The following is a 27,368-nucleotide window of genomic DNA, read 5'->3' as shown; positions in this document are numbered from 1 at the left end:
TTATCATAGTTAAAAGTTACTGGCGGATATGGCTGCACTACACCGAAATGTATAACATGCAAAATTCTTGACATAAAGGTCCTATTTGATGTACAACAAAACTCAATTTCTCTCATCGTGCACATGTTCTAACAAAAAAATTTAGCTGACATTAGTTTATAAATACATTCTAATTACGTATAACAACTCTAAATCAATTCTATCAAAATCACTTTTATCCAATATGAAGACAAACGGGTATTTGGTTTCACCATCCAACACTGAAAACAAGGAGAAGGAAAGCTAGGTATTGTTCTCCATTTATTACTTCACTACTTTCCTCTTTCACCGAGTATCTTTATAAGGGAGCAACAGTCACATATTCAGGTGTGCGTTTATTATATGTTAACTGTCACACAGAATAGTGTAAGGGTAGAAAATCAGGAATTTGTTCATCATATGATGTTTCACTGCTTTGATGTTCACCTTCCACAAATTAAGCAGGGTTCTGAGTTCTATAATTACATAAGTGAGTTTGTGTCTGTAAAAGGATGTTTGCCAGGATTGAAACAAGGTTAATACAACATTCAGTAGCATTGAAAATTCCGAACAAACTTGAACCAGTTTCCAACTACAAAGTACCCAGTCAAAAGAAACAAGATGATCACTACAACAGAGTCATCTGGTTTTTAAGTTTGGCAAAAATCCTAGAAAGGATACAATGAGCCTACAACTTAAATTAATAACGACTAACCAAGAAAAAATCGTCATCATCAAGAACCTCAACATCTTTATTTCCAACAAAATGCTCTCGACCGATTTCCTTCACCAAATTGGCAAATTCTATCCTTTTCTCTACAGGGAGAGGTACAAAAGGTAGCCTAAAAACGGGCCTTACAACCCCAAGTTGGGCGAGTGCGGTGTTCAAACCAATGGGGTTTGGCATGTGGAAAAGCCAGTCAATCAAAGGCAAGAGCTTAGAATTTAGTGTAGGGTTTTTGCCTCCAAACATGAGGTCTCGCATCAAACCAGGAACCAGGTTGCTTGCAACAGATACCACTCCAGTAGCCCCATAACCCCATCTAGCATCATGGCATTGATCATCATTCCCACTCCACACAACAATTCCATTATCTGTATACAGTTTGATTCGATCATTTCCCACACACTCCTTCACACCAGCCAAGTAAGCACTTTCAGCTAAGGTTTGAATTACATGCGGAGGAATATCCTGACCAGTCCTTGAAGGCACATTATAGATGATTGTGGGCCCCATGGAAAGCACACTTTGAAAGTGAGCAACCATACCATCCAGAGAGGTTTTTCCATAATAGGGGTTTATATGAAGGGCAGCATGCATTCCAACAGCAAAACCCTGCTCGGTAGCATGAATTGCTTCCCTGGTGGAGTTGCTTCCAGTATTTCCAATAACCTTAATTTTCCCACCAAAACAGTTGACTGTATGTGCAATAAGCATTATGTGCTCTTCCCAACTCATTAATTGGCCTTCACCAGTTGTCCCACCAACAATAACGCCTTCAGCTCCTTGTCCAATCTGCATATTCACCAAGTCATCATATGCTTCAAGGTCAAATCGACCATCAGGCAGGTATGGAGTTTTGATGGCAGTTATCAATCTCAGACACTTAATATCCTCTGCAGAAGTCCTGCAAATACAATACACAACTTCATTTGTGCAGATTATTATGATCTAGATTTGCAAACGAAACCAGCAACACAAATAAGCAGTAACGAAGGAATAAACACACACATTTTTTTAATACACTCCTTAGAATACATACTAACTGTGCAGATCAAAGAAACATATCTAGATGACATACAACTTATAAGCTGTGTATATTCAAACCAAATCTCAAAGTGGATGATAAAGGGGAGAAAAAAAGCAAATTTAGTTCAAGGTGTAAATTAGTGTCAGAACATTGCTTAAAGAGCTAAATGTATCACAAATTAGAATTGAAGATCATTGTGTGTCTTCCAGAGATCCTACCCATAGCATGCATCTTAGAGTCCCACCTAATATATGATACGCTCTTAACTCCATAATATAAGCATCATAATCTAGGTCATGAAAAGATAAAAACAAATGAAAAATATAGTCAAGTAGGAAAAATGAATGATTTAGAACAGTAGATTTCAAACCCACCTATTTTTCAACTCAAAACTGCGCATTGGGAGGTGGAAATTGGGTTTCACAGCTGCTTGTGTAGGCTTCCAGAAGGAGCTCCTGATTGATAACGACAAATTTTTAACATCAAAATTCAAACATAAAATAAAAATAAAATTGGAAAGATTGGTATTTTATGCAGTGCAATTGGTGTGTATTCCAAAAATGACAATGACAAAACAAAACCATATTGAAACCAAAAAACCAAACAATGCAAATATGAAAACAACAAACATTAACCTTCACTAAAATTTGACAAAGTATAGAACAGTTACCCAAATTATCAAGGTATAGACAAAGTTCACTCGTGGATGAATGCACAGCATCGCTTTCACTAGTCAATCGTTTTAGTACCTTTCATTATGCCAAACAAAAAAGCATCCTTGCCCATGAAGAACTGGGAAGAGGTAATAGAGGTATGACCATTTGGTCAAGTTGGAAAATGACAAAGCTACTTTTAATGTGTCTATATACATTGGAAGAGAAAAGGGCCTCCCAGTTCATTACCATCTTATGTCTCTAAAACTCATTATGATCCTCATAATCAATTATTTTAACATATTACTAGATTGACATCAATGAATGGTATCATGCTATTACCTAAATGTTATAAAAAAGCACAATAATCTAAACAATGGTAATATGTTTACTGAGAAAAGAAAAAAGGAGAAAACCCTATTATGAAAGCCTTTAAGGCATAGTTATCAATAGTGGCTCGTCCTAAAAACACTATGGCAGTATGGCTGCTATTCTTAAGACTAGATACAAGCTATACAATTCATATTACTGATATAGAAATGCTCAAAGAAATTACACAAGGTGAAAGATATTATTAGAAATGATGTAAAAAAGTAATATGGGCTGCTTTCAAGTTGTGTATTATTATGTAATTACGGTAACTGTAAATCCTTTTACATTATGTCTCTTAGTATATAAATAATATTCTCCATTGCGTAATTCCGCATGGATTCCATCACGTCACCTGTTTCTTTCCACTCGCAACAGAAACATTTATAATCAATAATCAAAAGTCAAAAGTCATATTCTTAAGCCAAACACACAAGTCAACAACAAAAATAAGAAATAAAACAAATGTAAGCCTCCAAGCGATGATGCTACAACTGCTTCAGGGGATACCAATGAAGTAAGGGACAATTAGAACTTATCACAAAGATAGAGCAAAGGGTGTGTGAGAGGTAGAACAAAATGAGGACTTAGGACAAAAAAAAGAGCAGGGTGGGCGACAGAACAAAGGCAAGGGAAGTGCACAAACCTTTCTTACAATTCCTGTGAGAACTAACATGTGTAGAGGATGGGCAAACAATTGATAGAACAGATATGCGCAAAACATGTAATGTAAGTAATACGGCCAGACCTTGCCAGCAATGCCAAGTTTAGTCAGCAACAACATCGGGAGCACTGGGTGGTGGTTTGGGTTGAAAAATGTGAGAGAGCAGTGCATGCGTGTTGCATGAATAAAGCTATGAACAAGTTCTCAAAGAGATTTTTGAAATTCATCACAATTGTGCCACTATAGCACACTCAATGCTATGATTTTAGTTGACCAGACAGCCACTACTTAATGATGTTCCATTGTCTGAATCTTGTAGCACCCCAGCAATGCTTCGCTACGCGACACTGCTATAGCTCTCTATTGACTACTGTGCTCTAAATTGCAGAGGATGAATCCAGTTGATTTAAATTCAAGTGCCTCACGAACAAAACCCAGTTTAATTCAAAGGTGGATTCCCATTCACTCATGCACTTCAGAGATTTCTTAAACATTCATCAAAAAACTCACTGAAACAAACATGCAGAACTGAACAACCTCAACAACACCCTTTTTAATTCCTTTAGATACAGATTCAGACATCCATAATCCACATATATAAATCAAATCATAAGTAAAAAATGTTCAAAAACATAATCCATCATGGAAAATTAAAAAAAAAAAAAAAAAAAAAAACGTAGAACTTGACATTCCAAACCAAAATTTCAAAACACCCAAAAAATAAAAGGAAAAAATAAACACATCAAGGTACGATATAATTCATGCATGTTTTGTGGGACTAATTACAAGCACAGAAAATAACAAAAATAATAATAATACAATAAAATAGAACCTGGAGTTTCTATTATTGGTGACATTGGAAGGGGAAACCGGAAAAGCGGTTCCTCTTAGGCAGAGAGTGCTATAGCTCTTCAATATGGCCATCACTTCACAGTTCAGAAGAAAAGAATCCGAACCCGAAAACGAGACCCAAAGACCGATCCGATTAAAGGCAAAGAGGAAAACCCTAAAACGGCGTCGCTTGGTGGGTTTGCGCGGAGAGAGATCTTAGTGTTAGATGAGGATGATGGCGACAGTAGTGGAAATTAAATTGGCGGCGAAGAGAACTTTGCTCTCTGTGCGACTGCGAAGTGAAAACCAACTGAAGGTCCCTACTCACCAGTTGCTTAATAAAGTATATTTTTCCTTCAAATTTTAAATATATATTTTTTATGCTAATGTTATTAAAAATTATAATAATTTATATTATATTAAAAACGTAGATTTAACTCGATCTAAAAATTAACTCAAGAAAAATATCAACTATCCAACTAACTTAGACCATGATTTTAATTAAATATTTTGGACAAACCATAATTTTAGTATTTGAAATAGTATATATTAAGTATTTTAATTTTAAACATTTTAAAAATGTTGCGTTAATTTTTATTTTTATTTATATTTAAGATTTTTAAAACATCAAACATTTTTAATTCTTAATATTATTACTTATTAAATATTTTAGTTAAGAATTCTTTTAAAAAAAGTTATTTACTTATTTTTTATTTTTATTCTTTTTAAACTATTATTATCAAATATTATTGTCATCAATTATCATATGTGTACGCATTTTTTCAACAAACTTAGAGAAAAAAATACTCACTTCGATTACCATGCTTGACAACTTTGAAATCTTGAATCTTTTTTTCTAATGTATTCAAAGGTAACATACTTTCTTCCACTGGACTTGATTTCACTCAAATTTTTTATTTATTTTCAATTATTTTTGAGGTTTAATCTAAATTTTATTTATGCATACTTGATTTAGTTCACGTGGATCTAAGTTTATACTAATTTAATAGATTCATTTCAAAGTTCATTTTCAAAATGAAAATCCTTAATGTATCGATTGATAGAAATGAAGTTGTTGATAAAAAAACGTAAACACAAATGATAATTGTTTAATGAGCTAAAGATTATAAGAATTAACAATTAAAATATTTTATATATGATAATTTTATAAACTAAAATAAAATAAAAAATAAATATTACATTATATATAATATTATTTTTGTCATTCAATTAATCATACATTCACTTGTCCATATTTTATTATAGCCTGTTAATTTTATATGATTTGAAAGACTAAAATAATAAATAAATAAAAATTTAGGAATTAGTATGACAATTTTAAAATTATAACAATTTAAATGTCTAATAATTACCATACCAGATGTTAAAGTGAAGGTTTAACCAAATATCTTGATATCTTTTAAGTAAAAAAAAAATATTATTTATGAGATATTATAACACACTCCATCACTTTTACGTGTGAAGTTTACGTTACTAAGTATTTTTAAATGTTTTAATGGGCTCTTTTAATATATTTAAAATTATAATTTAACTTACTTTTAGAATAAAATTATTCAAGTTTTTAAAGTGAGTGAAAAATAGTTTTTAATTTAATATTGAACTTATATAATTTTTAATGTTAATTTAGTCATAAAGTTTATGAATTAGATATTTAATTCTAAATGTAAAAAGTGCTAAAATGTTTTATATTAATTAAGATATTTTTAATAAAGAGTAACAACTTTTTTATTTTAAGTGAATTCTAACATTTAGCATGGTATTAGACTACTTAATATATCACCCACTTAATAATCGAAGACAATACTTGCAGATCAAAATGTAAAGCTCAATAATAATAATAACTTAACAAAGAAGACCCAAAACATATTTAAACTTAAAATATAAGTTCAAATTAAAATTGAATTAAACTAAATTAATTAGCTCAATTCATCTAAAAAAGTGTATAAAAAATTAAAAAAAAGTCATGCATTAATTAAAAATGAAAAAGATTAAAAAACTATTAGTAAAGAGATGTATAAGTCTAATGAAGAGATTGGCAGCTTCTAATTTTTATGATTGACTTCGCAACATTCCTTGCAAAGATCAAACGTTGGTTTTGGTTATTTCGTAGTGCATTTGGAAGGCTCGTCATCGTTTCTGTTTATCTTGGCAACCTTTTAACCCATGCAGGTGTTTCATGAAGCTAGAAACCTCACTATTATTAACTATTATTATTATTATTATTATCTGACGAATAATAATAATAATAATAATAATAATATCTACCAGCATGATTAACATCTGTGTTGCAGTTATATATACGTATTAAAGTTAGTTTATTTTACAATTAAAATGCGAACAAGTTAATACTTTTAATAATTAATTTATGGCTATGTCAATCAATGTATACTTTCAAGAACCAAAGCAATACACATTTTAAAGGAAATTAAATTATATATAAATTTTAAAGAAACGAATTAGTTAAATTTAATTAGGTTAAAATTGTAAAATATTGTACACATATATACTTTAATTTTTTTAATAAATAATAAAAACTAAAAAAATAGAGAAAAATAAAAACTAGCTCAAGTTCATTAATTTGAAAATACATGATTTGATAATAATCAGGTTACACTCCCTTTGCTCCAATGTAATTCATATTTTTTGTTCAGAACTAGTCGAATTAACTCGATATTTGGATTAAATTTATGACCATCCTTCGTAAACTCTTATTCAAATGAAGTTAGCGTCACAAAAATAAAATAAAATTATTGAAACAAATAAAACATTGTATAGACTCAACAAAGGAAATCAATAACAAAATTATTTGAAAAATCTGATAAATTAAAAAAAAAAAAATTTACTTCATCACACCAAATTAAATTTAGTTTAGTTATACTCATAAATGGGACTCAAAATTCAAAAACTCTCCTATGACAACGAAATTGGTCCAGATAAATAAGTTGAAGGCTTCAAACCAAATAAAGAAAAACTAGTTGAAGACTTTTGGACATTTTAAAAAAAATATGTTGGAGACTTGAAGTCATGAATGATGTTCAAGAGTTTATATAAACTAAAATATTAATTGTGTTTTAAAAATAAAATTAAAGTTAATTTAAGTGTAAAAAAATTGTTTAACGTTCTCTTCTTAATTAATTGAGTGGCGGATTAAAGATAGAAAAATAGAGAGAATTCAAATTATTTATTTGAAATGTTATGATAAAGGTTGAAAACTTTAAAAAGCATTATAATAATAAGAATGACAATTATTATTATTATTATCATTGAATATCATAAAAGACTTTATAGTAATAAAAAAATTTCTTCTTTTTTCTGTAGAAAATTTCACTAACTCATTTTTTAATTTATTACTCAAATAGAATTCAAGAAAATTTTTCTCCCTCTTCTAAAGCTAAAGTATTTTGTATCTATTTATTTCTTATTTTGTATGTAGTTTAATTCAGATTGGTTTTTCATCTTATTTAATCCAGATTCAACCTGAATCGTACACTTAAATATGATGAATAAGTCTACCACTAGATAATTTTTACATATACAAATATTTAAATCTGATACTTTCTACCGTTAGATAATTTTTGTACTTAAATCCGATATCTTACTTAAAAGATAACGAGTTGTCTGTTACTCAGACAAATCTTTGTTGGTAAAAAAAAAGTATTTGTATGTATAAGTTTTAGATCTTTTTTATTTTAATTTTTATTATTTTGTATTTTTATACGATAATGTTAAAATCTACACATTTGTAGAATGAATGATCTCAATTGTTCAATTTCTTCTTCTTGGATGGAGGTGACAACTATTCCAAGTAATGTCTTTAGTTGTTGGACTGATGGAAAGCTCAGCAGCAGGAGAGTTTTCTAGCAAGCAACACTTTGTTAGGAAGAATACTCTCTTAAGCATTAAGTTGAATGTATCTAAGGCTCCGAAGTTTCTCTCTTTATATATAGTCATTAGTTATCTCGTGTTTAGATTTTTTATTATTATACATTAGTTATTTGACTAACACCGTATAGGAGAGATTATCTAAAGGAGCTAAATATTTACGTGGGAATTTAGGTGGCTAAGTCCACTACTAACATATTGTTGTTACAAATCAAGAAAAATCATAAAAAAAAAATAAAAAATACTTGGTTTAAATTAATTAGTGATTCCTTAAAAATTAAATTTTGAAATCTATGTTCATATTAAGCAAACTTTTTTATGCTCAGTGATGTAATTGATTAGATTCATGTATTTGTTTTCTCATTTGTGGACAATCAACTATGCTTTATGTTTGAGAGTAAAGGCAAACAAGTGCCCATTGGGTATATAAGGAATGAATAAGGCATATTGGATGCATTAGAAAAGGACATGTTTGATGTTAATGAAATAGGGACACGTTAGATGCAATAGATAGGACATGTTGCGTGTCTATGAAATAGAGGCATGTGGGATGCACAAAATGCACGGATGCGGTGCTTATTTTAATATATTTGATTAAATTTTGTGGTTTTATTAATGAAAGTTTGAAGGGTTTAAGGTTGGAATAGTTGATAGATTCACTTGACAATGCTTTTTCACATATTTTATATGTATACTAAACTTTTCGGGGTACTCAAAAGCGATTAAACCTTTATGATTTTGTGTTGTAAATAACCATATAATCTTGGAGTTTCTGAATATTAATACATAATGTATGTGTGTCTTGCTCTAATTGGTATTAAGAAAATATTTTTGTTCTTACAAGTCTTGAAAAGTTAAACACATGAAACTTGTAAGCAAATATAAATTACATGTAAGACACTATTTTGTTTCAATATAGGAACAATATACTATTATGATATTATCTTAATTGCATACTTCATTCAATTTCTTAATAATTTGACTAATAATTAAGACAATCATTTAGGTTTATATTGTGTTTGGCTGCATCAAACTAATCCAGTTAAGTTAAAAAAGTTATTGAATTCTTTCTCAAATATTATCATATTTAATTAAAATTTAAATTATACATTTCTTCATACTATTTTTTTATATTAAATTAACTTTAAGCATTGATAATATTTTTAATCAATATATAACTTTTTTACAGCTTTAATTTTATATATCTCTTTGTCTAGAATATGACGAAGAAGAGGTATAATGATATACACTTAAAAATAATGAATAAGCAGGTAAAAAAAATAACATGAGAAAAAAATACAAGTCTAAATATTAAAATATTAAAATATATAAATTTAAAAGCCTGAGAAAAATAAAAAAAATTTCACCATAATCAATTAATTTATATTGAAAACTACAAATCTAAAAATCAAATCGATTACAGTTTATTTAGTTTAAATTTAAAATAAAATAAATTAAAAAACCAAATCAATTTGACTTAGATTTTAAAATTTATTGGCTAAGTGTAATTTAATTAGGGGTGTTTGTAATTAAGTTTAAATTGATTTTGAGGAAAAAATAGTATTCGATTTAAATTATAAAAAAATTATATTCAATTTAGATAAATTTAAAATCGTTGTTTTCCTTTTATCCGTACTCTCCCACATACCTCCAACACCCAACAACACCAATCAGAGTCTTACCAAACAACAGTTAGAACTTAGAAACCATTAAACAGAAAGACATCAGACACACTGTTTGTACTTTTTAATGCATTTTTTAATTGTTTAGGAAACTTTTATATCATTCTCGTTAGTAAAGATTAAACTCAAACTCATATTTAATAATGTAATGTATAAAAAATAATAATAAAATATAACTTAAATATGACTTTTTACTTTAATTCTTTAATATTTTCAATCCAAGTTTATCTTTTTATTTGTTTTTTTAGACAAAATAATTTATTTAACTTTGTTCTATATTTTAGACAAATTTTCTTATTTTATATATTTTTTACTCATTTTTACTATTACATCATTTTCTAAAGCTTCTAAATAACTACTAAGAATTTTACTGGTCACAAATTATTTATAATTAACTACTATTTTTTATTTTTTTCTCCATTATAAATACCTAACTATTATAGTCAATCTATTCTAATTGATAAAAAATCATATATTTATAGTTTTTATTTTTAATTACCTTTATTATCAAATTCTTACATGAAATACTAAACGTCCTTTGAATGAATAAAATTTTAAACATGAAATAAAGTTTTAAAAAATTAGAAAAAAATAATTTAGAGGACTAAATCAAAGAAAAAATAAAAATAAAGTTATAGGACTAAAATAAAACTAAAAGTTAAAAAACAAAAAAAAAAAGTATATTTTAGCTATGAAATACAATAGAATTATATAAAATTATGATTTTTAAAATTTTTTAAGTTAGTCATTTTTTTATTTTTTCCAATCTAATTCTTCAAAATATTATTCTTCATTTTCATATATTTTTTTATTAGTGATCTATATTTTATTTTTAGGTTGATATATACACACACACACATTTCACTTAAATAACGTATTGTTTGATTAGTACATGACACGAAAAAGGATGTTTCATTTATAGCATTATATCATTCATATGTGTTTTAAAATAAACTTTTAGGTTGATCTTTACAATTGAAATTTAAAAATATAATTGCATGTCATATTATGTATGTTAAATTAAATATGCTTTTTTTAGCCCCTTCCTTAAGAAAAAAAAATTAAATATCACATAGATAAATAATAAAAGAAATAACTTATCACTTATATTGTATTTGAATTAAATAGAAAATAAGAAAAAAATGATGATAAAATATTTTTATTTAGATGAATAAAAAAAAGAGAGTTAAAAAATTTTATATGAAAAATAATTTTATAACAATAATAAAAATTTATTTAACATAAATAAAAAATTAATATAATATTATTCAATTATATAATTTTTAAATTTTTTTACTATTTTAATTTTTTTCAACAAAATATAAAATAAAATATCTCACAATTTTTTTTATTTAAAATCTCCCCATTTTGTGTGGGAAAATTTTTTAGTGAGTCTTACAGAATATATTATTTTTTGTTCACGTAAAAGAATATGCAAACACATATGTATCTTTTTATCTTATACTTTTTTATTTATTTATTTTTACCAAAATAAATGACGTATTAAGAGATGGATCATATAAGAATGAAGAAAAAAAAAGTTTTTTTAAGAGACCTGTTTTTTAAAAAAAAAAGAAAAAGTAAATAAAAAATTATAAATTTTTGAGGAACTTATTTTTTAAGTTAATGATAAAGTAAATTATTATTCTATTATTTTAATATTCTACATAAGATGATTAATTTTGTAACTGTTTAAATAAAAAAAAAACTATTTGATCAAATGATATTACATAATAAAACAAAATACATTGTATCATATTTCGTTATATTTTATTTTATTTTAAATCATAAAATTGATTAACTTTGTCGCCTATAATAATGATTTAGACAACTTAAATAATATTATTTTCAATATATTTGATATAGAAAACAAAAATAATTAAGTTAATTTTATTTTAATTCATTTCATTAGACATGATTTCATCCTTTTCATAGATTCATAAATTTATATACCAATTGATTTAGTGTGACATGAACCTCATGAATCGCATGGCTTGTACTGTGATGTGATATCAAGGCCACCAAAAAAATTAAAATCGTATAAATTATTTAATGAAATAAAATTTATCATATAACGAAAAATATTTTTTTTTTTTAAAAAGAAGCTAAAAACGAACTATGGGGGAATACAAGTTGAACGAGAAAAACAGCGAAAACACAGTCACTCTCTGTGAAGCGACCATAATACAAGTCAGAGTGGGTCCCATCACCAATCACCGACCCCACACTCCTTCCCCTGGACCCCACCACACCCTACCATTTCTCCTTCTCTTCCTTCTTCTTAGCTTCGCTTCGAGTTTCCGAAACCGCTAACTCGCTTCCATCCATGATGGCTTCCAACCGTAATGGCGTCCAAAGAGGAAGCGCCAAGTTCGATCGCCCTCTCAAGCCTCGCCCTCGTCCCTCCTCTCCCTCGCCGGGATCCGCCATTCGCCGCCCCGCCGCCAGAACTGGCGACGCCGGTTAGTCTCTCTCCGAACCCTAAAATATAGTCAGAGAGAAAGTGCATGCGTGGGTGTGTGGATGTGGTAGGTAGAGACTAGAGAGAGTGTAGCTCTAACTACGATTAGGACGCAGTAATGAAGCTCGCCTGCTATATGTTGTGACTTTTCATGTGACCTAATTATTAGAGTTCGTCACTTGTGAGAGTGATTGCACAAGATAAGGCACGTTTTATTTGTATACATATATATGTATGTTTGGCGCAGATTGGTTGTTGCTTCGGTATTTATGTTCTGAGTGTTTGACGTGGGTTTTATCTGTTTTTTGTTGAGAATTTTGAAGTGTTAGATGAATTAGAATGCCAGCTTGTGAGGTAGGAACAACTGTTTGTTGAATAATCAGATGCATGTTCTGGATGTCGTTTATTTGAATATCTGCCTCAACTGTATTTTAGATCTCAAGTTCTGGATGTTTTGTGTCAGTGGACTTTCGGATGGAGATGTGATTGTAGGAGTTGTTTTTTGAAATGTGTACGTGCTTTTGATGGTGTTGTGGTTGGCAAGGTTTTTGAGCATGATTATTGGAAAAAGGGTTTAAAGAATTAGTGTATGAAACGGGTGTTCTTTTAGGTTTTCATTGTGCTACCTATTTGTTTAGTTTGGGTGCTTCTTTCGTCTTTTGAAGTGATTGGTTCCTACTTCACCTACTAGCTTCTTCTGAGGTTGTTCTTGGTCTTTACTTTCACCCTTTTTTGTTGCTGTCTCGTGTGCTTTGTTAATTTTATTGCTTTTAAGGAAAATGTCTTATCCTCCCATTGCTTTTACCTCCCTTAAATGTGGTATCTTATGTTGCAGAGATGTTTTTAGTAGTTTGTGTTTAAATTAGCAAATATTGTATTGCAGTTTATTTTTTCAACCTTTGAATAGAATTGAGAACGGGCAGGGTCTCGTTCAACATCAAAGGGGGGAGGATTGTCTGTTAAAGAGTACATTGGCTCTATACTCTATAGTCACATGCTTAGCTGGTGTGAGATCTTAAACACTAGGAAAGCATGGGTTTGAATGTTAAAATGCCAATGACACTGTAAATCCTGATATCCAGATCCAGATGACATGGATCATATTTTCATTTCATGAAAGGCTAGTATCAGAGTAAAATCTTTGATGTAGATTATATAATCAAAGGCGAATATCTACTTAATTTTGTGTTTATGCTCAGCTCAGCAGGAGCATGCTGTTGTAGAGGAGAACCCACTCCTAAAAGTCAGATTGATATTAGGTGAGAGCCTCTTCTATATAGGGTATTCCTGTCCCATATGCAGATGATATGGGACTGAAGCTCCTGTGTTGATATGTTGAGAAGAAAAGTGCACTCCATTCACTCTTGGGAGTGGACCTACTGGCCTTTGGTACCACTTGATTATGAAGAGAAACCACTCCTAAATTCAAAGAAAATGAGATAGTTCAGAGTAGATCATGTACTTTAAATGGGAGTTTTTATATAACAGCTAACCTTTTTGGGGCTTGTGTCTGCTCCTGTGTCATTTGCTGTGTATTGTAATTTGGTTGGTGATATTGGGTTGGAGAAGATTTTGGTGTTAAAGACAGTGAACTACAGAATAGCTCATTGCATGAGGAAGGTATAGGATTGTAGGGCCCCTTGAAGGCCACTGGTCAATATGTCTTGAAATTCTACACATATCAGGGTTTAGAAGTTTAGTTTCCTTGCAATGTTGTTATACTTATATTTTTTTATCTTGAATGAAAGCCAGTGCTTGAAAACAATGTGGCTATTGAAATCATTCTCTCTCTCTCTCTCTTGGGCTTTCTTGTATTGTGGTATTGCTACACTTGTTATGTTATCATTTTATGTACAGTGCCTGGAAGAGTTCGAGTAGCAGTGAGATTGAGACCACGAAATGCTGAAGAAATGATGGCAGATGCTGATTTTGCTGACTGTGTTGAATTACAACCAGAGGTACATTCATTTTATTTGATTAACAACTTTCTGTGGATTTTAAGTTTTGCTTTGCTTTGTAGATATACTTATTGGGTTGTTTTATGCTAGGCCTTATTCAATGTTTAATTTTATGCATAAGCCTTGTTTAATGTTTAGCCTTTTGTGTTTGTTCTCTTCTTCAGCTTAAAAGACTCAAACTTCGTAGAAACAATTGGGACTCGGACACCTATGAGTTTGATGAGGTGCTTACTGAATTTGCATCACAGAAACGTGTCTATGAAGTTGTGGCTAAGCCAGTTGTGGAGGTCTGTTATAATGTTGCATATCCTATACATTCATAAACATCCTTTATTGAGCTATCCCTGTCTATTTCTGCTCTTAGTGTATTTTATGATTTGATAAACATTACTCCTTGAGTTAACTCACTCTATCCATCAATACATTGTCATATTTCTTTAATGTTCTATAGCTTAATATGTGTTTGATGTCTGGTTTGTAGAGTGTTCTTGATGGTTATAATGGCACTGTGATGGCTTATGGGCAAACTGGAACTGGGAAAACTTTTACACTTGGACGACTGGGGGAAGGAGATGTCTCTGATCGTGGTATCATGGTTCGGTCCATGGAGGATATTTTTACTGACTTATCTCCAGATACTGATTCTGTCACTGTCTCATATCTGCAGGTTGTATATTTATATGGGTGTTACTGCTTTTTGCATCAAATTCTTCGATTTTTGTCTTGTAAATTCCGTTAAGGTTGTGCCCTATTTTGTTTGATCATGAAAGTTTTCTTTGATTATATTATAACCTTTCTAGGTCATTTTGCTCATATTTTGTCCGCAAAAATGTGTAGCTTTACATGGAGGCTCTCCAGGACTTGCTTAATCCAGCTAATGATAATATATCTATAGTGGATGATCCAAGGACTGGTGATGTATCTTTACCTGGGGCAACTCTTGTAGAAATCAGGGATCAACAGAGCTTTTTAGAGTTGTTAAAAGTCGGGGAAGCTAATCGAGTTGCTGCTAACACAAAATTGAATACTGAATCTTCTCGTAGTCATGCTATTCTGATGGTGAAAGAATAATCTTTGTTTTGCTTACCTTTTATTTTGTCACCTGTTAAGAAACTCAATTCTTCACTGTTTGCTGTTTCTTAAAATAATATCCAATCTTAATAAAGTTATCTTTTCTCATAGGTACATATTAAAAGGTCTGTCATGGAAAGTGAAGATATTGTATCTAATCAAAATGGTGATGCCTCTCACTTGACTAAACCTTCAAAACCACTTGTTCGAAAGAGCAAGTTGGTTGTGGTAGACTTGGCAGGTTCAGAACGTGTCCATAAGTCAGGTGCTTGCTGAACACAAAATTTGTATGTGCACAAAAATATGCATACCATAAATTAATTACTCATGTGAGAGTGGCTTCTCATGAAGCGTTTGTTGGGTGTGCATGCATGTAGTTTGCTTGCATCTAATGAACTGAGTAGCCTTGCAGGAAAATGTGGATATCATTAGAACTCTGTATTCAATTTTTTATTCTCTTATATTTTTGCATCTTCTGTCTTTACAAAATTAAGAAAGTTGAGTTCATTTTTTATAAGTAAATGTATGCACTATCGTATTTTGATGAACTTGACTTTGTTCTTCCACTTTTGTCAATGCTATCAATTATCTCTTGTATGTAGAATTATTAACTTGCATGGATGGTTTGTTGAATGTATTAATGGCATCCTATGTTGGGTGAACATTCAAAAGTATTAGTTGAACATTTATCTTTTCAAAATTTTCTGGAGATATACATTGCTATGTGGTATTTGCGAAATGACAATTCCTAAGATTTTGTTTTATTTGGTTTCTGTTTTTCTGTTCAAGTGATTTGATTTTACTAATAACTAGTTTAACTTTTTGTGCTACACATGGTCTAACAATTATTTTAACTCACTAAGAACCCTCAATATAGAATATAAATAATATCTCATTAATAACATTGACTAAAGACACATGTAACCCCAATTCAATGACCTGTATTTCATATGCATACAAAATTGCTATCAAAACAGATATTTCATCTCATGTGAATGATCATGCAGCACAAAATGTGGGATAAAAAGCTGTGCAAATCTGCGAGAAAAGTATCCAGAAAACTATGCAAATGAGCATAAAAAAATAGCTAGAAAAATTATTCAAAGAAGTGAGAAAATGAGTGGAAAAAACCATGCAAAGGAGAAAGAAAATGGGTGGGTGGGTGGGGGATCATGAAAATAAATGGAAAAAAATTCAAATGAGTTGAGGAAAAACCATGCAAAAGAGTGGTGAAAAATTCATTCAAAGGGGCACAACAAACTCTGAATGAGTAGGAAACTGGGCCTGAAAAATGACACAAATAAGTGAGAATAAAATGGGTGACAAAACATAATTCATATGAGTGGGTGGAAAAAATTGTAAATAGGCAGATGAAAATGGGTGGACAAAATTCATTAAAATGGATGGGAAAATTTGATGGTAAAAACTTGTTCAATTGGGCATGAAAATTTTTGCCAATGAGTTGAAGAATGAGCATTAAAATGGGTAATTGGATGAACCCTTAATTATAATAAATAATATATAGAAACAATTATAAAATAACTACAATAAATTATAATTTGTAAACATTAATGAAATGTTTTTGGTATATATATTTTAAATTTATTTTGCAGACTCTGAATAGTATAATTTTTGTACTATATGATAATATATATTATATTGTAATACATAATTATTGTGATTATAATATAATTCGTGGTTTGACAGGAGAAAGTTGTTTTTTGCTGGTACCTTCAATTATAATAGAGATATAAAGATTGATTACAAAAGTGTCGCTTTATTTTCATTTTGTTTGCTGTTTTCAAGATCTTGTGAAGGGTTCTTTTCACCATTTCTTTCACAAAATCTTGAAAACAAGAAAAAAATGAAAACAATGTGATATTTTTGTTATCGTTTGTAAAATCACATTTATACAAAGTAAAAACTGAAATCAAATCAATTACCTATATTTCTCCTTTTTCTTCTTTATTTCAAATCTTAAGATCCAAAAACACACTATCCAAGACATTTTAACCTAAAAGTAACTCTAAAGTTAAAAAATTATAGAGTTACCAAACAATTTTAACTTTAAAGCTCTTGCTTTTAACTTTAACATAGCTTTTAAGCTCTGTAAAAGCTTGGCCAAATGCTATGTAAGTCAAAGACTAAGCCAGATTCAACATACAAATTTAAAAGACCACAAATTTCCTAAAATTAGAATTTTTTTAAGCTCATTTATTCAAAGTTTTCTTCATTATAAAATACCTGTGTTTTAAAAAAACTCATTTCCTGAACGTTCAGTTTAGCCCAAATTCTTCATTTAAGAAGCTCAGCTCAAAATAAGTTGAGCCAAACCCTGTTAGTAGCTTCTGTTTTCAAGTTGTTTTGTGCTGAGATTTTGCAATTTTTACTTTATCCCCAACAGGAAGCGAGGGACACATGCTGGAGGAAGCTAAATCTATCAATCTTTCACTTAGTTCACTGGGAAAATGTATTAATGCTCTAGCAGAGAACAATGCTCATGTTCCATTTCGTGATTCAAAGCTTACTAGGATGCTTCGAGATTCTTTTGGAGGCAAGTTGCCTAAATCATTTTTTCGATATCTCACTACCATAATATACTTCTGTTCTTCTACTTGGTGTAATCAAATATTCCAGTGAGATGCCATTTATGGTTTATGAAACTGGTTTCTTAAATCCATGACTGACATATTTAAAGCATCTTTGCATCAGATGCTGACATTCTTCTTGGACACTACTCTTATTTGCTTTCCAATCATTTGCAGGCACAGCTAGGACTTCACTGATTGTGACTATTGGCCCATCTCCTCGTCATCGTGGAGAGACTTCTAGTACCATATTGTTTGGCCAAAGGGTCAGGTTTCATATCTAAGATCTGTTCTTTGATTTATAATTTCTATTCACATAATATGCACTAAATATCAATTAATTTTTTGACATAAGACCTGCTTCATTGTGCATTTTTTTTTTTTATGTTTAAAGTACTTTGATGTCAGTGTTGGTAGTTATTTTGAAAATCTGTTGTTAGAGATCTCTGGCATCAGTGGTTTATTCTTGGTGTCATCCGTGTGCCATTTATTAATATACTCTTGCTGGCATTTGTTAATTTAATGCCCTTAGAATCTACGCCTACATCTGCTACATCTGCGTGCCGTTCATTAATATGCTCTTGCTGACATCTTAATTTGCTCATTTAGTCTAGTGAATTTTTTCCCTAACAATTTCAAATACCCTTATTCTAGTTACCTCATCTTGGATTTAGATTGAGTTGTTACTACTGGCATTTTATTAACGAAGAATTCAATAAGAAAGAAAGAAGATTTAAATACAAGAGAAAAAGATATCCTTGAAAAACTATCCAAGAAAGAAAGACAAAAACTAAAACATGAATCACGTAACACTGCTCATCACACCAATCTCTCTTAAGAACTACCAAATACACTCCCTTAAAAAGGTCCTTTAACACCACAAAGTAGCTAAGTGCATTAGGTAACAATTGACATGCAAAAATTCTGGTATTTCTTTCAACCAAGTGTGCCAAAGAACCACAAATTAAGCACAACGCCAAAGTCTTTTAACATTACTGTTGGTGCCAAAACCCTCTAAAATTAACACACACACAAACTTTGAAGTAAATAATTGGTATTAATCTGGTTTAGAACAACAGTTCATGCAAAAAAATTAACCTTTGATGGAATGATTAATTTCTGAATTGGCTTATCTAGAAAAATGAATCATTGTTGGGTGATGAAGTGAGAAACTGGAAGTGTAATTTACTTGAAAAAATCTGAACAGCCACGTGACTAAATCCTCTGGTCTGAATTTGAATAGATATGGACAGATTTCATTAAGGCCAAAAGATATTGTAATTCAGAGAGAATTCCCTATCATTTGAAATTTCAAATTTCTGAAAAAATTGGAAATTCCAAGAAACAGAAACACTAGATTTAGAAGAATAAAACTGGATTAATGGAGCATTGTGCAAATTTGGGAGATGATGAAGTCTAGGAAACATTAAACAGAGGAACATTTCCACTCGTGTCTTTCCCTAAATTTAATATATGAACTGTCTTCCAAACCCAAGGAAAGAAGAGATTTAAAGGAAGCATGACATTGAGAAATAAATTTCCAAGGGCTAGCATGACAAACAAACTTTGTTGGTAATTGATATGGTTGGCTGTTTTTGTGACAGGTGGATTGATGTGTATTTTTTTTTCTCAGGCTATGAAAGTTGAGAATATGCTGAAAATAAAGGAGGAATTTGATTATAAAAGCTTGTCTCGAAAGCTTGAAATACAATTAGATAAGCTTATTGCAGAAAATGAAAGGCAGCAGAAAGCTTTCGAGGATGAAGTTGAAAAGATAAATTTGGAGGCACAATGTCGTATTGCTGAGGTTGAGAGGAACTTTGCAGATGCATTAGAGGTGTGTTGTGTTATCTAAATGAAAGATCTTGACCATATTTTTTTTTCATTTTTAAGCAAAAGTTTTATAGTTTTGAAATGTTTTGTAAATGTCATCCATAATGCCGTATACTAATAAAATAAGAGGGTTTCTTTAATTAAGTTTTAGGCATCTGTGTCTCAGATTTTCTGGATGAGTATTTTAGGATGTAACACTCTACTTGTCGTGTCCATTTTTCTTTCAAAACTTTTTCATGGTGGTGCACAGAATTGGAAATGTTCATCATTTTACCATCGAATGCCCTTCTACATGACTTTTTAGGCTTTCTATTTCTCTACAGCATTTCCTGATGCAGAGATTAGACTTAGTGCAAAACCTTTATGTTTTCTGTCCTATTCTTTTGAAAACCCAAGGTGTTAACTTTTTAACTTTTTATTAATTTTTCTGGGGGTGGGTGGATAACTTCTCTGAATCTATAATCTTTGCTTAGTATCTTACATGGAGTTGTATGATTGTACCTTGTAGAAAGAGAGACTGAAATGCCAGATGGAGTACATGGAATTGGTAAAGGAGCTGGAACAGAAGTTGGTTTTGAATCAAGAAAGACACGACTACAATGGTTTTGTGGCCGATAATGGAGAGGTATATTCCTTTTTGAACATTAAATTCTCTGCAAAGCTTGGAGTTGGATTCTCTTTCCATTTATAAAAAAAATTAATGGTGAATATTTTTTGAATGTTAACATGTGTTACCATTTCCTGATTCGACATTTTAAGGGGAAAGTTGGATGTGTCCTGCGTTCCTGGATCAAATCTTGGTTATTTGCCTTCATATTTTTGGTAGAAGTAATGAACCTTAATCCTGTGGCAATGTGCAATTTATGCTATTGGCGCATTTGGTTGGAATGAGCTCTTGCAAGTTGTAATTTCATGGAGGTTTCTATGGCACAACACTTGATTGGGTTATTAGGTGTTTACCCTCTGTTGCATGTGAAACATATAGGCTTTTTAGTTGGGGTTTTTCTAACAATATGTTTATGGATTGGGCAGCTTTACTCCATTGGGTCTCTCTGTCTCACTCTGTTGGTTGTTTTCTTTGTTGTCATTTGTTACTGTTTCCTCATTCAACATTTTTCGGGGAATGTTGGGTGTGTCCTGGGTTCCTAGATCAATTCTTGGTTAGTTGCCTTCATAGTTTTGGACTTTTGGTAGAAATAATGAACCTTAATCCTGTGGCAATGTGCAAGTTATGCTATTATTTGGCACATTTGGTTGGAATGAACTCTTGTAAGTTGTAATTTCATGGAGGTTTCTATGCACAACACTTGATTGGGTTAAGATTTGGTGTTTACCCTCTGTTTTGTGTGAAGCATATGGACTTTTTAATTGGGGTTTTTCTAAGATATGTCTAGGGATTGGGCAGCTTTACCCGGTTGGGTTTCTCTCTCTGTTTCACTCTGTTAATTGTTTTCTTTGTTGTTATTTGTTACGGATGATTCCTTCTCCCCCCACCCACACCCACACCCACACCCATCTCTTTGTAATTGTTTCTCTTCATCTTAATTCTTTTATTTGAAAAAAAATTGTGATAGAGGTTGTAGACAGATCTTGGAATTTATATGTTTCGATGCCGAATCATTTGGACTTTTCTTACCCTGAATTCCATTAAGCCAGCCTCGCTGTATTTGGATCATGCTAATATAGTAGCATTACTCTTATTTCACTCATATGTATAATTTGTAATGTTTAGAAAATTAAACAATTCTTCAGAAGATGAGAATGAAATATCAACTGTTTTTTCCTTTTCTTCTTTGATACCAAATTTGAACTGTTTTTCTTGGCTTATATATTTTAATGTTGTAAGAAATGTAGTATAAAACAATTCATGTATTTTCATCTAACAGCTTATTGTTTTGGGATTGTTGATTCATGACATGATATCAGAGCCACTATAACTTAGTGTTCTAGAGTTTGTTCCTTTCCCCCATTCTTCAAATAGAAAAGTGGAATTTCTGCATGAGGTAGGTGGGACTATGCGTTATCCACACTTCAAACCCAGTGGACTTTTGTGTTTAGCCTTTAGAGATGCTATATAAAACCATTTATGCGTCTTAACAACCAAAGCTTTTTGGATTGTTGGTTCATGACAAATATGTATATCTAGCAATCTCCTATTTTGGGATTTTGGAAGTATTCTTTCCCTGAGGTAAATTCAATATTACAAGTAACACTTCAATCTTCACCATTCCCAATTTTTATTTTATTATATTTTATTTTTTTTACAATTTGCTGGTTGAATTAGTATAGTCAGTGCTCAGTGGTATTGTTTTTAAATTTTTTCTTCTTTCCTTGGTTTTTGGGTGCTTATTTATTCAGTTATTTATGCCTTTTTGGCACAGGGGCCTGCACCATCTTCTGCAGATGAAGTTGCTGAGGTTCAAATACTGCTTGAAACTGAAAGAAATAGGAGAAAGGCAGCTGAAGAAGAGGTAGAACATCTAAAACGGCAGCTGGGGAAACATACACAAGGAGAGGTTAGTATTCAGTTAAATGGCAAACTTTTCTTCTCATTTTCTAAGAATGGATCTCTGGTATATAAGAAACATTTTTGTGTACTAGGCAGGAGATTCGGAGACTGTAAAGCTTCGCAACATCCAGGAGGATGAGGCTAATCAGAAAAAAGGACTTGAAGAAGAAATAATAATATTAAGGAGTCAATTATTGCAATTGAACTTTGAAGCTGACCAGGTATTTATTTCATGTTGATCAAGCTTTAATCATATGCTTGAGTAATACCATGCTTGGATTATAATTCTATGCATTTGGTGATTGAATGAAAAGTGGCTAAAAAATACACAATATTCTTTGATATCTTTATTTATCAGTTGCTAAAATCCTTGAGACAGGCTTGAGCACAGAACCAATAAAAGTAAAATATAAATGAACAAATGTAATGGCAAAGAGACATTCATTAACTTAAGAGCCACTTCTCTCCAACTAATTACATCAAAGAACTGCATGGTTACCTTACAGCTGTAACTTATTAGAACTTCTGGATTTTAGAACTACTTGAATAGGAAGTATAGTTACAGCAGAAGATAGCCTCAGTGTAGTATATTGGCACTTATTTACATAGTAGTGTTCTTCAAAATGAAGTTCCATCAAATTAGAAAGTTTTGCTACCATGTTGACATTGGAAATAGTTAACGTGAAAGCAAGGTTCTTTGTCTCTCCTGTAGCCCAGGCCCAGCTGCATGTTACCTAATGTTTCTGTTACAATAACTTTGAATCTTTGATACAGTATGCTTTAATATTATGTTCATAGATGAGAAGATGTTTAGAAAATGGAAGCACTGGGAGCACATATTCTGCCATGGATTCCTCCATGACTCAAGTTAGGCATTCCCAATTCAAAGAGACTGGGAATGGTCAGAAGTCATCCGTTGCTACACTCTTTGAGCAAGGTATGCGGGTAATTATAATTGAAACCTTACATTGCCTGTGTATATGACTCACGCTATTTTAACAGTTGGATTGCAAAAGATTTTGTCATTGCTGGAGTCAGATGATGCCAATGTACGAATTCATGCTGTGAAAGTGGTGGCCAACCTGGCAGCTGAAGGTAGAAGTTAACCTCTTCTCTAGGCTCTGCTATTTGACTGTTTTGTCTACTTTCAATTACGTGTTTCCTAACATTTGGCTAACAAAATCTTCAAACAGAATTGAACTTTCATGATAGTGACTGATTATTGATTTTTGTAATTGATTATTTACAGGTAGTTATTGCCTCATGTTCAAATTCGTGTTTTTGCTGTCTTTGTCTTATATCCAAGTTATTCAAATTCTGGGAATGGGTGAAATCAAAATGGTCATTCTTTTGCTTGATATGCTCATGCTTTCCAGTGTCTATCCTCAATTATAATGCTCTGTTTATAGGTCCTGATAATGGTGCTCTATGGTCTTCCTTTTCCATTATCCTATGCTCTATGGATTGTCAATCTGATTTTAGAGATATAAATCAAAACCATTCATAAGCCTACAAACATATCAAACTTTGTTTTTGTTTTGTTTCTTACCTAACATTCATAAGATTGCCATGTGTTTAATATTGTTTAAATCTGCTTCTTGCTGAGCTGACAGTCTGTTTGGTTTGAGATATTTTATGTTTTCATTTCCTGATTTCACAAATAGTCACAAAATTAAAACAGAAAATGTTGTCACAAACCAAATATGCCCTAAATATTCCTGTTTTATGTTGAGTGTTTTGAGATTGTTATATACCTTGCTGCAGTTTTTTTTTTTTTTTTTTCAAATCATGGCCCTTTTGATTGCCCCCTTTTATCTGCTATTTGGATTGGTTATAATTCATCAGCAAATTATTTTTCTTAAAAAAAATAAAATTCTATTGCTATGTTAATTTTCCTTAAAAATTTGTCTCTTGTGAGTAAATGTTGTTTATGACAAACTGTTGTTTAAATGAACTTGCAGTCTCTTGTTTACAATCGGTCCCAGTCCACCAGACTATATTCATTTTTTTTTTCCATATTTTCAGTCATTCGTCAAAGCCTTCCAAAAATTGAGACAAATATTTTGAAGTAAAGGCTTTTGCGTCGTATGTTATATGTAGGGTTTATACAGTAATTTGTCTCAATTCTAATATGCAGAGGCTAATCAAAAGAGAATTGTTGAAGCTGGTGGTCTTACTTCTTTGCTGATGCTTCTTCGAAGATATGAGGATGAAACTGTTCGCAGAGTAGCTGCTGGGGCAATTGCCAATCTTGCTATGAATGGTGATGTTAATAGTAAATTTTTTTTCCTCAAAATGTTTTAATTAACTGGATCTTGCTTCATATTTTACTAGCTCAGTTTATTTGTGGCTGTGCATTTATCTAATGTTGGTATTGATATTGTCTCTCTTTTGTGGCAATCAGAAGCAAATCAAGAACTAATAATGGCTGAAGGAGGAATTACTCTGCTATCGATGACTGCATCTGATGCTGAAGATCCGCAAACTCTTCGAATGGTTGCTGGGGCAATTGCTAACCTATGTGGAAATGGTATATTTTCTTGTTTTCTAGAATGTTGTTAATGTTGACAACTGTCTGAAAATATTTTTTTAGCTATCTAATAGATATAACTGGTATAGTTACTTAAAGACACATCAGGTTGATGATGTACTCATAATGCTTGGCTACTGATAGTTTCTTTCAAAGTACATCTGTACCATGCGCATGTGGGTTTGACTCGACTTGCGCTTTAGAAATTGACTTCTTGTTTGGGAAATTTTTTGTGACTTTGATTTAGGGCCCAAACGTGGGTTTGGGTGGAAAACTGAATTTGTTGCTCTTCCAATAAACATTATCCTCAAACAATAATCATTATGTTAAATCACTTGTCAGATAAAGATTACTGAACATCTATAACTCACTTTTAAACACAGCCAATTTTTAAAGATTGAGATAATGTAAAACTGAATATGCAAATGCTCATCAAAACACACTAATCCTGAATTATTTGCATTGTCCTTAGTGATATTTTTTTCCTACTTCACATCAACAGTGCCAACTCAACCTTATGCAGATGCTGCTTCATATAATTTGTCTGTCCTGAGGGACTTTAGTTTGCATTATATTACAAAATGATATCATGTGAAGCTGAACTTGTTGCAAAGATAACCACAGCATTCTTTATACTTACTTCATAAAATGTGTTAGATATCTTCCCCACATTATATAAAATCTTTGTCCTAGCTTCATGTCAAGGAGAATTATTCATTCAGTGTTACTGTTACATTAAAGTGCATGTGAACATGATGCCTTTACCTGATGATTTTGCATTGGAAATCATTGATATCATCATATTTCCATTACTATCTATCTAATATCTTTATGAAGTTCATTCATAATTGTCTTCATGTTCTTCAGATAAAATTTTGATGACACTGAGATCTCAGGGAGGTATCAAGGCTTTATTGGGAATTGTAAGATGTGGTCATCCTGATGTTCTTTCCCAAGTTGCACGAGGAATTGCTAACTTTGCAAAATGCGAGTCTCGAGCTTCTAATCAAGGTCTATTTTCCTCCTCAGTATTTGATTCTATGAATGCTGAAAACATTAAAATGTTCAATTATATAGAAAATATACAAAGATACTCAGCAATGCCACCAAAAGAAGTGTTAGCCCTGCATTGATTAACTTAAAAGGTGAATTTCATGTTTCTAAGCAAGCCATTGTGGTCAATTTTCCGACTATACTTCCCGGAAAGCCACTAAAAATATTTCTAGCACCAAAGGGAAGTTAACGAGACACAGTACTTTAGAGCCCTTATATAATTATATTTTCCACTGTCAGGGATAAAAAGTGGTAGGTCTTTTTTGATAGAAGATGGTGCACTTCCGTGGATAGTACAAAATGCTAATAATGAAGCTGCACCAATCAGGCGTCACATTGAGCTTGCACTCTGCCACTTGGCTCAGCATGGTAATGAGACTTGTCATTTTTTTCAGTTTTTCTAAATACATTTTTGTAAACTTTAATCATCTGAGTTATAAATATTGCAGAAGTTAATGCAAAAGACATGATTAGTGGAGGTGCTCTTTGGGAGCTTGTACGGATTTCACGGGATTGTTCTCGAGAGGACATACGGAATCTTGCTCGCCGTACTCTCAGTTCTATATCAACATTCAAATCTGAATTGCGGCGATTGCGTATAGATTATTGATTACAGATATACCTGGGACTGAGCATTTGTTTTTGTTCCACATCTTGTGAGACTGATCTACTGGTACTCTAGAATTATTCCTAGTGGCATTTGGGGGACAGTTAGTGCATACCTTGCTATTTTTGTGTTGAGGGAAGCAGGGGTTTAGCATGTATTTGTTATATCTAGCCATTACTGACAGAGGGTGTATGTATAATTTGGTAGAGGGGGAAATTAGATGGAGAGAAAAATGAGGTTTTTGGGCAGGGTAGAGGTGAGAGACTATGTTGTTAAACATTAGTTGGTCAAATTTTGACTAACACGTTACATAGACCTGCCCATTATTGTATTTATTATTGATTATTAATTTATGTAAGTAATGAAAATCATCATTTTATTTGTTACCGATGTAAGCAAGTAATCGTTCTGGACTAAATTTCACAGATTCTGAAATTTGAGTTCACTTCTTCAAATTGTTTCTCTTACACTTTGATAGTGTAGTTCTCCACTCACGACTACAACGGACTCGTTTACTTTGACGCCCAAGTAATACCAAAGTTATGATAAAGTGAATTTGAAGTTCACCATTAGTCAGATAAGAAAAAATATTATCATCATCATTTGGTACAACTGTACTTGAAATTGGAATGGAATTGGATATTCTAATTTTAATTCTCATCTGTTACACATATTACTGTTGAATACTTAGAAAATAAATTATATTAAATTAAATGTAAGTAATTTATATTCAGTTATAGTATGAATTCAGTAAAACAACTCTTCATTTTTAATTTTACAAATTTTTATTTTTTATTTTTATTATTTGTTAGACGAAAAAAAATAGATGAGTTGAATGAAAACAAAAAAGACTCAAACAATTTGTAAGAATAATCCAATTATTTTTT

At 31.3% G+C, this 27,368-nt stretch overlaps 2 protein-coding genes across 2 annotated transcripts; one reads left to right on the top strand and one right to left on the bottom strand.

Annotated features, from left to right (window-relative positions):
* Positions 1-522: 522 nt before the first annotated feature.
* Positions 523-4,598, bottom strand: LOC113872869 (4-hydroxy-tetrahydrodipicolinate synthase, chloroplastic). The gene is made up of 3 exons (XM_027510741.1): positions 4,288-4,598; positions 2,144-2,224; positions 523-1,646 (listed from the first exon to the last, which is right to left on the bottom strand). The coding sequence occupies exons 1-3, from the start codon at positions 4,377-4,379 to the stop codon at positions 719-721; spliced, it is 1,101 nt and encodes a 366-aa protein (XP_027366542.1). The 5' UTR covers positions 4,380-4,598; the 3' UTR covers positions 523-718.
* A 7,409-nt stretch (positions 4,599-12,007) lies between these two features.
* LOC113862975 (kinesin-like protein KIN-UB) lies at positions 12,008-26,930 on the top strand. Its single transcript, XM_027496319.1, has 19 exons — positions 12,008-12,333; positions 14,190-14,290; positions 14,455-14,577; positions 14,772-14,957; positions 15,128-15,349; positions 15,473-15,626; positions 17,766-17,915; positions 18,127-18,215; positions 19,583-19,786; positions 20,291-20,407; positions 22,164-22,298; positions 22,384-22,512; positions 23,090-23,228; positions 23,294-23,386; positions 24,429-24,554; positions 24,696-24,821; positions 25,689-25,832; positions 26,115-26,243; positions 26,324-26,930. The coding sequence occupies exons 1-19, from the start codon at positions 12,198-12,200 to the stop codon at positions 26,482-26,484; spliced, it is 2,664 nt and encodes an 887-aa protein (XP_027352120.1). The 5' UTR covers positions 12,008-12,197; the 3' UTR covers positions 26,485-26,930.
* The last annotated feature ends 438 nt before the right edge of the window (positions 26,931-27,368 follow it).

Source organism: Abrus precatorius, unplaced genomic scaffold (genome assembly GCF_003935025.1).
Source record: "Abrus precatorius isolate BTA unplaced genomic scaffold, Abrus_2018 Scaffold10, whole genome shotgun sequence".
Lineage (NCBI taxonomy): Eukaryota > Viridiplantae > Streptophyta > Magnoliopsida > Fabales > Fabaceae > Abrus > Abrus precatorius.
The sequence above is the reverse complement of the archived record's forward strand: the minus strand, read 5'-3'. Positions and strand labels throughout refer to the sequence as shown.